Source organism: Rhinatrema bivittatum, chromosome 3 (genome assembly GCF_901001135.1).
Source record: "Rhinatrema bivittatum chromosome 3, aRhiBiv1.1, whole genome shotgun sequence".
Lineage (NCBI taxonomy): Eukaryota > Metazoa > Chordata > Amphibia > Gymnophiona > Rhinatrematidae > Rhinatrema > Rhinatrema bivittatum.
Genome location: NC_042617.1, coordinates 392647989 through 392660933, shown reverse-complemented (window position 1 = coordinate 392660933; position 12945 = coordinate 392647989). Strand labels below are relative to the sequence as shown.

Here is a 12945-nt window from a genome sequence, read left to right as displayed (position 1 = left end):
ACTATTTTACACATACTGCTTTTGAATTAGTTTTATTGTTCCAACTTTGTACGTTATCAAGGTCTACATTCAGCACCTCTTAGCTGGATAAGGAAGGACTAAAGTGGTGGATAAATATCTGGCTGTATTTAGCGGCCGCCAGTTAGCTTGATTAGTATTTATCTGGTTATGTAGTGGACAGGAAATGGACATTTTGGGGTGGAGAGACTTATCCGGATAATGAAACCGGATAAATAGTGATATTCAAACTTATCTGGCTATGTTAACCAGATAAGTTAGATCTGCTCAATAGCAAGTCTAAAGTTAACCTGATAAGACTTGTCTTACTAACTAGCTATTTATTCTGGGATATTGAGCAGCATAGCCATGCTGCTCAATATCTCATGTGAGTTAGCCAGATAAGTGTTATCCAGCTAACTTGCTTAGCCAGATAGTTTGAAAATTGAACCTCTTGTGTCTCTTGAAACACAGAATTGTTAGATTTATATTCTTTTTAATTGTATTAGAAAAGACTCGTTTCAATTAAACAAGAATATCATGATAAGATCTTATAATTCTCATTATACTTGGAGTTCTCAAATGTTTTTCAGCATTGTAGTGCATTTTAGTTTAGCCCACTGTTCATGTTTCAAAGTTATTTTCACCCTGTCAGTGCCTCGGTAATCTACGCTCCCGTTTTAAGTCTGTACCCTTAACATTCAAAACTTCTATTTTTGTGTACCTTCTTTCAACCTTTTGCTTTACTTTAAATCAAATTGAATTCAAATCCTGCTGACACTCTTTGTGATTTTAGGAAATTTACTTCACCCTCTATTGCCTAAGGTACAAACTTACAGGGTCATTTTTCAAAACACGATGGGCCTTATCGTGTGCTTTAGGGCCTTATTGTGTGTGATAACGCCCGTAATAACGACCACATCGCAGCAATATAACTTAAATGAGGGAAAGGAGAGGGATTTGGGCGTAATAAAAAATGTGGGGGGCCAGTCTCACTGCGGGCGATTAATGTTTTACACATTATTGCCAGCAGTAGCGCCGGAAATGGCTACACCTTTTTGCAGGGGCGCTATGGGGGCAATAGTGTGCGCCACGGCTGCAACTTCGGGCGAAAACGCTCCGCTGCGATGCGGCCAGGTGCACGCTATTTCTTCCCGCCCCTTTTCTAGCCGGTTAGAGCCTCGTTTATTAAGCATTTGCCCCATAGACGCAGAATGGGAGAAAAGCCTTAGGAAATGAGGCCCTTAGATTCATAGGGAAATGCCTACCATTCCTGAATGTAATGGAATTTATTTTTAATTTTGTTGATTTTATTTCTCCTGTAAACCGTTTTGATAAAATATTTTTTTTTAAAAATGGTATATAAATACTTTTAAATAAATAAATACCAATGAAAAGGCATGAACTAAATCTAAATACATACTGTATTTTCCGGCGTATAAGACGAGTTTTTAACTCCTGAAAATCTTCTCAAAAGTCAGGGGTGTCTTATAGGCCGGGGGTCGTCTTATAGGGCGAATAATTACCATATTTTTTGCTCCATAAGACGCACTTGTTTCCCCCAAAAGTGGGGGGAAAAATGTCTGCGTCTTATGGAGCGAATATGAAAAAAAAATAATAAAAATCTAACAAAAACCCCCACCCTTCTGACCCCCCCAGACCTGCCAAATTAATTAAATACAACCCCCCACCCTCCTGACCCCTCCACAAGATCTGCCAAATTAGTTTTCTACAACCCCCTACCCTCCTGACCCCTCCAAGACCTGCCAAAAGTTCCTGGTGGTCCAGCGGGGGTCCAGGAGCGGTCCGGGAGCGATCGCCTGGACTTGGGCCGTCGGCTGCCAGCAATCAAAATGGCGCCAACGGCCCTTTGCCCTTACTATGTCACTGAGGGCGACCAATGGCAGCGGTAGCCCCTGTGACATAGTAAGGACAAAGGGCCGTTGGCGCCATTTTGATTGCTGGCAGCCGACGGCCCAAGTCCAGGCGATCGCTCCCGGACCGCTCCTGGACCCCCGCTGGACCACCAGGGACTTTTGGCAGGTCTTGGAGGGGTCAGGAGGGTAGGGGGTTGTAGAAAACTAATTTGGCCGATCTTGTGGAGGGGTCAGGGGGTGGGGGAAGCTGAGGGATTAGTTTTAAAGAGTCGAGGTGGGTTTTTTGTTTATCGGCTCGGGCGCAGCCGATTTAAACAAAAAAAAAAAAACCTGATCGGGCCGATCCCGATTCACATCTCTATTACCGGTACCTCCTTCTCTGCCTCTCAGATCTCGCACATGCACGTCTGCGCCGCTTCACTGCAGTCCTCAGGAGCGAGATCTGAGAGGCAGAGAAGGAGGTACCGGTAATAGGATACAAGGGTGGGCCAGAGGGATGCGTTACCGCTCTGATAGTCTTGGAGACAGGGAGGGCTGGGCAAGCAAGGAGAGCTGACCAATCCATGCAGGATTTGTATACAACCAGCCAATCGCCGGTAAGGTACATCGCTTGCCGTGATTGGCTGGTTGTTGTATACTGGGTACCACATACAGTATGGTTATGTAGTGACACAGAAGGGCAGTCTTATACGGCGAGTATATCCCAAACTCTATATTTTAATTGGAAAAGTTGGGGGTCGCCTTATACGCCTAGTCGTCTTATACGCCGGAAAATACGGTAAATTAGCTTGTGCTCAAGTGGTCACCCATAGTTTCTATGTTTTTGAGAACTAGATCTGGTATTGCTGTCTCTTGTGGGTTTCATTATCTATTGTCTGAAGAGTGGTCCTTGAATGGAGTCCAGGTTCTCTCTACTTCTGATTCCAAAGGTGGTATGCACTAATCCACATCTGATAGATAAAAAATCTCTTATAAATAAACCAGAGAGATTGTCCCAAATGCATGAGACCCATCAAAAACAAACTATATATGTATTTTGTTTCTAAAAGTAAATGCTCATTCATGCTGCTCAAACCACAATATTAAATATATTGTGGCAGGCAGGTATAATCATAGCACTTGGTGACATTAAACAGTGATCAGTCTTTCCTCACCCTCTTTTTATTTTATTTTGTTGTTTTTACTTTTCTTCCACAAGTGAGTTAGATCTCCTACCAAACGCCTCTTTCACTATAGTCCTACATCCAAGTTTTGGGACTAGAACTTTATCCAGTTCTTCCATTTGTGCTGAAAGTCTGGAATTTCCCTCTCCCCTTTACAAGATAACCCACAGTATTGCCTATTTTCTCCAAATCATTTGCATTTGTTTCTTCGATATCTGTTTATTTTGAAAATATATATTCCATTGATCCAAAAATCTCAGCAGATCACAATGGTACATACATAAAAATGCAACAATAGTAGACAAAACATATTATATAATATGTTTACATAAAGAGCTGTGCCTCCCACTTCACTTTCTATCTTGTCCTTCCTGAACAGACTGAGATACCGATATACTCAGTACGATGATAAAATTCTTTAAATATTCTCTGTTACAGCACCAATATCTAGAATATTGGCAGTGATTTGAATGGTAGCAGTGGTAGAAAGTGAAATTAGAAAAATTGCATCTTATGTTTTTTTACAACTTTGTTGCTGTAATTTCTAATATATGATTTCTTTTTCAGACCAGATGACCTGAGTGGCTTGCAACTAATTAGTAGTCGAACATTAAAGCTGCACTTTAGCCTACATCGAGGCCTTCATCACCATGTTAATGTTATGTTTGATTACTTCCATCTTTCTGTCATATCTGTTACAGTCCATGGTTCCTTGGTTGCTCTACACCAGCCATTGATAAGGTAAATTGCTAGAGACTGAATCTGCTGTAATACCAAGTTATCAGCTATTGTGTGTTCATTTGGTAAGATTAGTGAATTCAGAGAAGTTATGGAGAGCTGTGCTATAAAAAAAACAGAAATAATGTTTGGGTCTATGTAGGTTTTAAGAATCTATAGCACAGTAGAAAATATAAAATTTTAGAAAATACAACAGTAATAGATCAGTGTGATAGCTCTGCTGGTTTGTGAAAATAGTCATTATATTTATAAAAGCAGAGTGAAAAGCAAAAACAATCTCCAAGTATGCGAACAGGAAAAGGAGATTAGGCATAAAAGTCAAACACATGCACATAATTTACTTCCAAATGTACTCCTGTTCTGATACAGTCGGTCCTGCCAGTCTATTTTTATAACAATTGGGTATGTATGTATGTGATGAGATGTCACTTTCAGGTATTGTATAACACACATTTGTATGTAGCTGTGTGTGTGTATCAGCAACTCACAGTACCACATCTATTCGCTAAAGTGCACAAATGATACCCCCAGGATCATATCAAGGAAGGAGAGATAGTGAAAGTGGCTTATAGAGCAGGAGGAGGAAGAAACTGCACAACCATCACTCCTTACATAGTTCAGATTCTTTAATCCAGTACCTGAATTGGTGCTTATTCTGATTAAGTGACCCTTAATAAAGAATATTTAATATAACTGTGGAGAATGCTTATTTTCTGTAGCATCATGTTCAGCTAATTGTCACTGAATTATTAAAAGATTGTCTTGTCTGATAATTACTTTTAAAAATTTGTGGTAAAGTAGATGGAATTGTTGCTAAAGTAGCCAATGTAAGACTAAGAAAATCTACTGCAATAGCATTTAACTTTCAGAAGGGAGATTATTAGAAATGGATAGGAAAAAACTGAAAGGAGCAGCTGCAAAAATCAAGAAATTTACATCTGGCATGGATGCCCAGACCAGGTGTATTCCACACATTAAAAAAGGTGGAAGGAACGACTGCCAGCATAGTTAAAAGGTGAAGTGAGAGAGGCTATTCTAGCCAAAAGAACATCCTTCAAAAAGTAGATAAGGGATCCAAATGAACAAAATATAAAACAGCATAAGCACTGGCAAGTTAGATACAAAGCACTGATAATAAGTTAAAGACAGAATTTGAAAATAAGCTTCCTGTGGAAGCAAAAACTCCTAATAAAAATTTTCAGGTACATTGGAATAAAAAAAAAACCCTGCAAGGGAGTCAGTTGGACCATTAGATGATCATGGGATGAAAGGGGTGCTAAAAAAGAACAATGCCATTGTGGAGAGAATGAATGATTTCTCTGCTTCAGTCTTTACTGAGAAAGATGCAAGGCAGATACCCATGCCAGAAGTGATATTTAAAGATAATGCAAAGGAAATGAAACAAATCTCAGCGAACTTGGAAGATGTACTAGGACAAATTGACAAACTAAAGAGTGACAAATCACCTGGTCTAGATGGTATACATCCCAGAGTACTGAAAGAACTGAAAATATGAACTTGCAGACTTGCTGTTGGTAATCTGTGAATTATAATTAAAATCAGTTATGGTACCTGAAGATTGGAGGGTGGCCAATGTAAAACTAGTTTTTAAAAAGGATTTCAGGGATGATCCGGGAAACTACAGACCAGTGAGTCTGACATCTGTGTCAGTCAGAATGATTGAAACTATCATAAAGAACAAAATTGCTGAACATATAGATAAACATAGTTTAGTGGGACAAAGTCACCATGGATTTAGCCAAGGGAAGTCTTGCCTCACCAGTTTGTTACTTTTTTTTTTTTTTTTTTTTGAAGGTGTGAATAAACGTGGATAAAGGTGAACCAGTTGATATAATGTATCTGGATTTTCAGAAAGCATTTGACAAATCACCGCTTGAAAGAAAATTAAGGAAATTAAAGTCATAGGATAAAAGGCAATGTTCTGTTGTGGATAAAGAACTGGTTAAAAGAGAGAAAAAAGAGTAGGACTAAATGGTCAATTTTCTCAATGGAGAAAGGTGAATAATGAAGTACCCCAGGAATCTGTACTAGGACTGCTTCTTTTCGATGGCAGCATCTCCAGCTCCGACCCAGTGAGGTGATCAAATTTGCTGATACAAAATTATTCAAAGTTGTTAAATTACAAGAAATTGACTGGGCATCCAAATGGCAGATGACATTTAATGTAGACAAATGTAAAGTGATGCGTGTAGGGAAGAGCAACTCAAATTATAGCTACACGATGCAAGGTTCCACTATGGGAGTCACCACCCAGGAAAAGGACCTAGGCGTCATCATGGGTAATATGTTGAAATGTTCTGCTCCGTTTGTGGTAACGGTGGCCAAGAAAGCAAATAAAGTGCTAGGAATTACTGGAAAAAGAATGAAGAATAAAATAGAATATTATAATAACTCTGTATCACATCATGGTACGACTGTACCTTTAGTGTGCAGTTACTGGTCACTGCATCTCAAAAAAGACATATCAGAATTTAAAAAAAGTTATAGAGAAGGGTGACCAAAATGATTAAAGGAGTTGGAATGATTCTCTTGTGAGGAAAGGCTAAAGAGGTTAGGGCTCTTCAGTTTGGGGAAGTGATGGCTGATATGATAGTCTATAAATTGAGTGAAGTGGAAGCTGTAAATGTGAATTGGTTGTTTACTCTTTCAAAAAGTGCAAAGGCTAGGAAACATTCAATTAAGATACTAGATGATACGTGTAAGACAATAGGAGAAAATAGTTTTTTACTCAACGCATAATTAAATTCTAGAATTGGTTGCCAGAAGATATGGTGAAAGCTGTTAGTGTAGCTGCATTTAAAAAAAGGTTTAGACAAGTTCTTGGAAGAAAAGGCCATACACTATTATTAAGGTGAAGTTGCAGAAATCCACTGCTTATCCCTGAAATAAGTAACATGGAATCTATCAACTTTTTTGGATCCTGCCACTTGGATTGGCCACTGTTGGAAACAGGAAACTGAGCTTGATGAACCTTTGGTCAGACAAAGTATGGCAAATCTTATGTTCTTATATAAGAAAGCTTGAAGTTGTGCCTGATGTTGAAAACTGTTATGATGCTCTTGGAGAAACTGCAAAGAGATTGTTGCCATACTGCTGCTTTTTGAAATCTGGCAAAACATTTCAAGAGGTGTTAAGGAAAATAATAACAACAAAGTTCAATGACAGATTTAGACAAACAAATGGATCAAGCACTAACTCAATCTCATGTTTATGCTAATATTTGCAACACAATGCCAGTGTAAATGCCAAAGTACTAAAGATGATGATCTGACATGACATCTAATTGCCTAGAAAAAATTCCAACCATAATAAATATTCTAACTGGAGTTGAATTATTCAAGCAGTTAGTGATTGATGTTTTTGAAGAAAATCACACCACTGAACTGGTGACATTTTACCAGCTAAGCACTTGGAAGCAGAGTTTGATTTGCTAAACCAGATTTTATCAGCAGTAATGTCTTCTGCAAGTACAGAAGTAAAATATACACTTGGAATCAATTTGTTAAAATTTGAAGAATAGATTGAGTAAAAACTCTACCATTCCTAAATACAAGAGAACCGGGTGGGCATGAGACGTTTTTATGGTTTAAGTGCTAGCCTAATTAATGGGCCGATACAGTAAAGTCTCCCCGGGAGAGCCTCCTTTAGGCCCGGTAGAAATGAAAATTAGGCGGCGCGGTAGAAACTGGGAAAAGGAGGCACTAGGCACACTATCGCGTCCCTAGTGCCTCCTTTTTGACAGGAGCGGCGACTGTCAGCGGGTTTGACAGCCGATGCTCAATTTTGCCGGCGTCTGTTCTCGAGCCCGCTGATAGCTACGGGCTCGGAAACCGGACGCCGGCAAAATTGAGCGTCCGGTTTTCGGCCCAACAGCCGCAGGCCGAATTCAAATTTATTTATTTTTTTTTTTTTACTTTTTTTTTACTGTTTGGGACCTCAGACTTAATATCGCCATGATATTAAGTCGGAGGGTACATAGACAAGCAGTTTTTACTGCTTTTCTGTGCACTTTCCCGGTGCCAGAAGAAAAGTCTGTGCTAATTTCTGAAAGTAAAATGTGCGGCTTGGCTGTATCCCGCGCGCATACCTAATAGGGCCATCAACATGCATTTGCCACGGGTTGGACGCACGTTTTCCTCCCCTTACTGAATAAGGGGTAAGGGAAAATGCGCGTCCAATAGCAGGCTAACAGTGCGCTCCATCGGAGCGCACTGTACTGTATCGGCCTGTAATTTAGCAGACTATTGTTTTGTAGAGCAGAGATGACCAATTTTTCATTAGCCCAAGGGCCAGCTACCTTAAGAAAGCAAGCTGTTTTTTTGAAAAATCAATGGTTTAGTCCGCCAATAAGAATTTATTTTATTTTGCAAATAACTGTAGTAGTAGTAAAGTACAAATGAAAAAGTTAACTAGAATTGATGGTTTCATCTGAGGCTTTTTGCCTCATTAATATCACTAACTTCAATTGCTTGTAGTTTAAAGCAGTCCGCCCTGTATCAAGGTATGTAAAGATTAGTGATTATTACCTCCATTCTATTTAATTCATTTCTTATTGTAGCAATCATGGACATTTTCTTATTTTATAATTGCCCCAGTTTTCCTCGTCCAATGAAGAATACTTGGTTAAACAGGAATGCACCAGCCCAGAATAAGGACTCTCTGATTCCTACTCTTGAGAGTGTGGTCTTCGGCAATGCCTATACAAAACAGTTATCAGCAGATGTAAGTAAAAATGCTGCTCATTGGTCATCATGTCCTATTAAAGCTGTGGTTTCTTGTTTGGGTGAGGGGATAAGGAGAGCAAAGTTTGTTTGACATAAAATTATTCAAGCAATTAAATAGATATGAACTCTACCATTTTAATAGCAAAACCAAAATGCAAGGTTTAAGTAAAACTGGTTCTTATGTATGCACTTTGTATTGTTTTTAATGGGAGGCATGTGCAACTGGCATTCACATCTGTTTACCTTTAATTTGTTACATTTTCCTGTTAGGAGGGCTTCCTGAGTTATTCTAATACATGTTTATTTAACGCACATGGCAATGTGCAATTGGATATTTACATAAAGAATAGTACAAAAAAAGTAAACTACCTTTTTCCCTGATAACTCCATAGGGTATATAGTCGTAAGGGACATTTGATTTGAAAAGGAAGGTACATCAGACCCAGATTTTTTTTTTTTTGGTCTGGATGACTAGAGGATAAGATGAAGGGAGAGACTTGAATGTGGTTTACTTAGATTTAAGTAAGGCCTTTGAGAAGAGACTCATCAGCAAGCTGGGTAGTCTGGAGATGTGTCCTAAATTGGTAAATGGTGGGATAAATAGATATGTCTGAGAGTAATAACTGTGACATTACAGGAGGTGTAATGGAGCTGATTCTGTTCAATCATTTTCATAAGCAACATTTCAGAAAGGCTATGAAGGGATAAATACCAGTTTGTGGAGGACGCTAAAAGCTGTACATAACTGAGGGAGTGGAGGAAAATGAGATCTAAAAAAAGGTCTGAAGATTGGTCAAAAGTATGTTAGCAGAGATTTAATGTAAAAAAATCATATATTTGGGGCACAGAAATCCATTCAAGCAGTATATTTTGAAGGTATGAACTGATCACTATCAAACAGGAGATGACAAATAGTGTAACAAGTCCATAAGGAGAGTTAGTGAAATGCTAGGATGTATAGTGAGATGTTAACAGCTGAAAAAAAGGAAGTGATAATACTACTATACCACTATAAAGATCATTGATTAGACTTTGTGGATTCTTTTGCCCACTTCTGTAGGTTTTTCTTCCAGAGGAATATATAAAGGCAAAGCAGAAAGTGACCCAAATTTTTTAGGTTCTATACCATAAATCTTACCAGGCAAAGCTTAAGGACAAGCGCATGTATCTTGGGGAGAATAAGTGGCAAACAATTTTCATTGGAGTGGTAGTTCTAGAACATGAATGGGATAGATTCAAGAATAATGCCAGAATGTGTTTCTTCACAGAAAAAGGATTATATATAGATGAAACTGCCTCCCAACTGAGATGGGAATAAAAAGCTCACTGAAATTCAGATTGGAGAAGAGACTAAGAGGGAGCATGATAGAGGTTTATAAAATTGTGTGGTTTGGAACAAGATAATAGGGAAAAGTTGTTTACTTTTTCAAATAGGACTAGGATACTCCAAGAAACTATCTAGCAGCAGATTTAAAATTTAAGAAAGTGATTTTTCATTTTCAAACACAATTAAGCTTTGAAACTTATTGCCTGAGAATGTAATCAAGGCTAGTTGAGTTTAAAAAAAAAAGTGGACAATTTTATGTAGCAAAAGCCATAAATGATTATCTAGATATACTTGAATATCTCCTTCTCTTACCTCTTGGAGTGAACAATAGGAAATGACAGTCTCATTTGAGAAGTAGGGCTGAATTACTCATGACAAGTAGGTAATGTCATCCGATGTGCCAAACAGACCCTTTTCTCCTAGCTCATGAGGCTTTCGGCCTATTGGGCATGTGCGGGAATCCCATGTCTGCGCTGCCTTTTTTGTCTGAGCATTCCGCATTGATGTATTTTCTCTCTATCTATGTGGTATTTTATAGTTTTCTTTCTTCTTAAATTTGCTTCGAGTTGCCTCACTGTCTTGGCAGCCCCTCAATAGCACTTTTCAGTGGGATCCAAAAAGAAAATGTTAGTACAAAAAGTTTAAGAAATATCTGGATCCAAGAAGGCCACTTCTAGTAGCTTCAAGGATTGTGTCTGTGACTGAAAGATGTCAATTACCGATAGCTATGATATTTGTTACAAATATCTGGGGCCAGAACACAACACAGCCAACTACTGTGACTGTGGCCGGATGTCACTGAGGACCCAGAAGAACAGGACTTGGAAGATGAACTTCACAGGTCAGTGACAAGCCAGTCTCTTCTCTGAGGAAGGCCTCCTCAGGCTTCCTCCATGCTGAGTTGAGCAAAGCTCCCCCTTCTGTCTTGCCAGCTCCTGGATCCACCACTCTAAGGTCATTCAAGGCACGAAAGCATTGTGAACAGGGATCAGTGAGCCCTTCTTTGCATGTCCCATGGGACTTGTCAATGCACAAGAAAAAGATGTGCCATGTGCCGGAGCTGGCAGTGTGGTAAAAATCAGTCCTATCACTGCACTGGCCCTCAGCCCTAAATGTCTGCCAATGCAACAGGCCTTGATTCAGCTGAGGTAGCTATTCACTCAATTCAGGCACCTGGCCACCAAGCTATCAGTCCTCCACACCCTGTGCAATCTATACATCAGTCCCTGATCCAGTTAGTGCACTGTGGACACAGGAATCATGGCATGCTGGGCATGCTCAATGTGCTCAGTGTGCCAGTCAAAGCTTTCTAGAAACTTTGACAGGAAAGTTTTCCGTGATAGGGCTCCATCCAGTGACGTCACCCATATGTGAGGACTACATCCTGCTGTCCTGGGAGAACACCTGTTACAGGTAAGCAACTCTGCTTTCCCTGCTCCACAGGGCTTACAATCTAAAAGGTAAATTTTAAAAAGGATGTGCTGATTTTATAACATGGGCGTGCAGGTATTGGATTTTATAATGTGCGTGGCAACGCGCACATGTTATAAAATCCAATACCCGCATGCCTGATTTCATATCGATGTGCGAGGGAGGGAGATTTTATTTAAAAGCACGCGGCGATGTGATCGGGCCTTCCTCAGTTCCCTAACCCCCTAACCCCTCCTCACCAAAATTTTGTTTTAAAAGTTACCTGCTCTCATGACTGGCAGGCTGAACCAGGACAACACCTAACTGCGCTGTCCCAGCTAGCCCCACCCCACCGAGACCCTGCCCTTGGCCTGCTTCTTTTTAGGGAACCCGCACTTCTGCGCGTACTGCTCTGAAAATGCACTCGAGGCAGGTGCGGCGCGGCCACATTCACATCTCCCAGTATTGGCATGCGCCAGGTTTTAAAAATTTGGCCGAAGGTTTGTACCGAAGACAATGGAGTGTGAAGTGACTTGCCCAAGGTCACAAGGAGTTTGACCCATCCTGGATTTATGAAGACTGAACAAGAACCTGTTTCAGTAGAAGTTCAAAATAAACTGCCTTCACACCATCCTACTTTTCTTTCAAGCAGAAGATTGGATGTGCACCCTGGATCTGAAAGATGTACATGCTTATATACCTATCATTACGGTCATTGGAAAAATGCTTTTTCATGATGGATTCCTCTCACTATCAATACTGGATTCTTCCCTTTGGACTCTTGGTTGTCCTGAAGGTCTTCAAGAAATGCCTAGCAGTAGCAGTGATGCACCTTTGTTGCCAAGGAATGTGTGTCTTTCCTTACCTAGATGACTGGCTAGTGATGGGGCCTACCCAAGCAGGGATGTTGTACTCCTTGCAGATGATGATCCAGCTCCTTCAATTGCTGAGGGTTCTTAATCAACTTCACTAAGTGGAGTCTCGTTCCTACCCAAAGAATCAAAGTTTATTGGGACAAGGATAGATTCCCTGAAGAAAAAAGTATTCTTCCCTTTGTCTTTGAATCTTGATCTAAAACTTACTACAGCAGAATCAAATCCAGGGAGGAGAAATCCTGGTTATCCTGGGTCTTATGCTGGCAGCAGTGCATATAGTTTCCATGATGCACCTCAACATGAGAAATTTGTAGTGGGGCCTCTATGCCCAGTGGGATCAGTTGCTTCAGCCCTTGTCTTACCCTGTTAAAGGTCAATGGAGATGAAGATGTCCCCTGTAGTGGTTAGACCAAAGATCCTGTAGATATATGCTCCTCTTTGGCTTCTACCTCATCAGGTAACAATGGACGTGCCCGCTGGGGGGGGAATGCACGCATATGACCTTTTTCTGAACCCAAGGGATTTAGTCAATGACAGAACATCTGTTCAGATCAACCTCCTGGAGCTATGAGCCATCAGATATGCACTGTTTGGGTTTTTTTTTCTCATCTCCTTCAGAGAAAAACATTTCTGATCCAAACAGACAACCATTTAGCAATGTTTGTTTTATGTGAACAACCGAGAGGGCACAAGTTCATGGATAGTCTGCCAAGATTCTCTAATAATTTGGGGGTTGACCTGTAGCAACAAATCCTTCCTTCCTACAAGCATCTTACCTTCCTGGGATTTCCAACATGCTGGTAAATCACCTCA

At 40.1% G+C, this 12945-nt stretch overlaps 1 protein-coding gene across 1 annotated transcript in view; it reads left to right on the top strand.

The window, feature by feature from the left end:
- Positions 1-12945, top strand: part of FAM135A (family with sequence similarity 135 member A) — a 391169-nt gene that overhangs the window by 196923 nt on the left and 181301 nt on the right. The window contains 2 exon segments of the mRNA XM_029595652.1: positions 3605-3778; positions 8392-8518. Coding sequence (XP_029451512.1) covers positions 3605-3778; positions 8392-8518 — 301 coding nt within the window.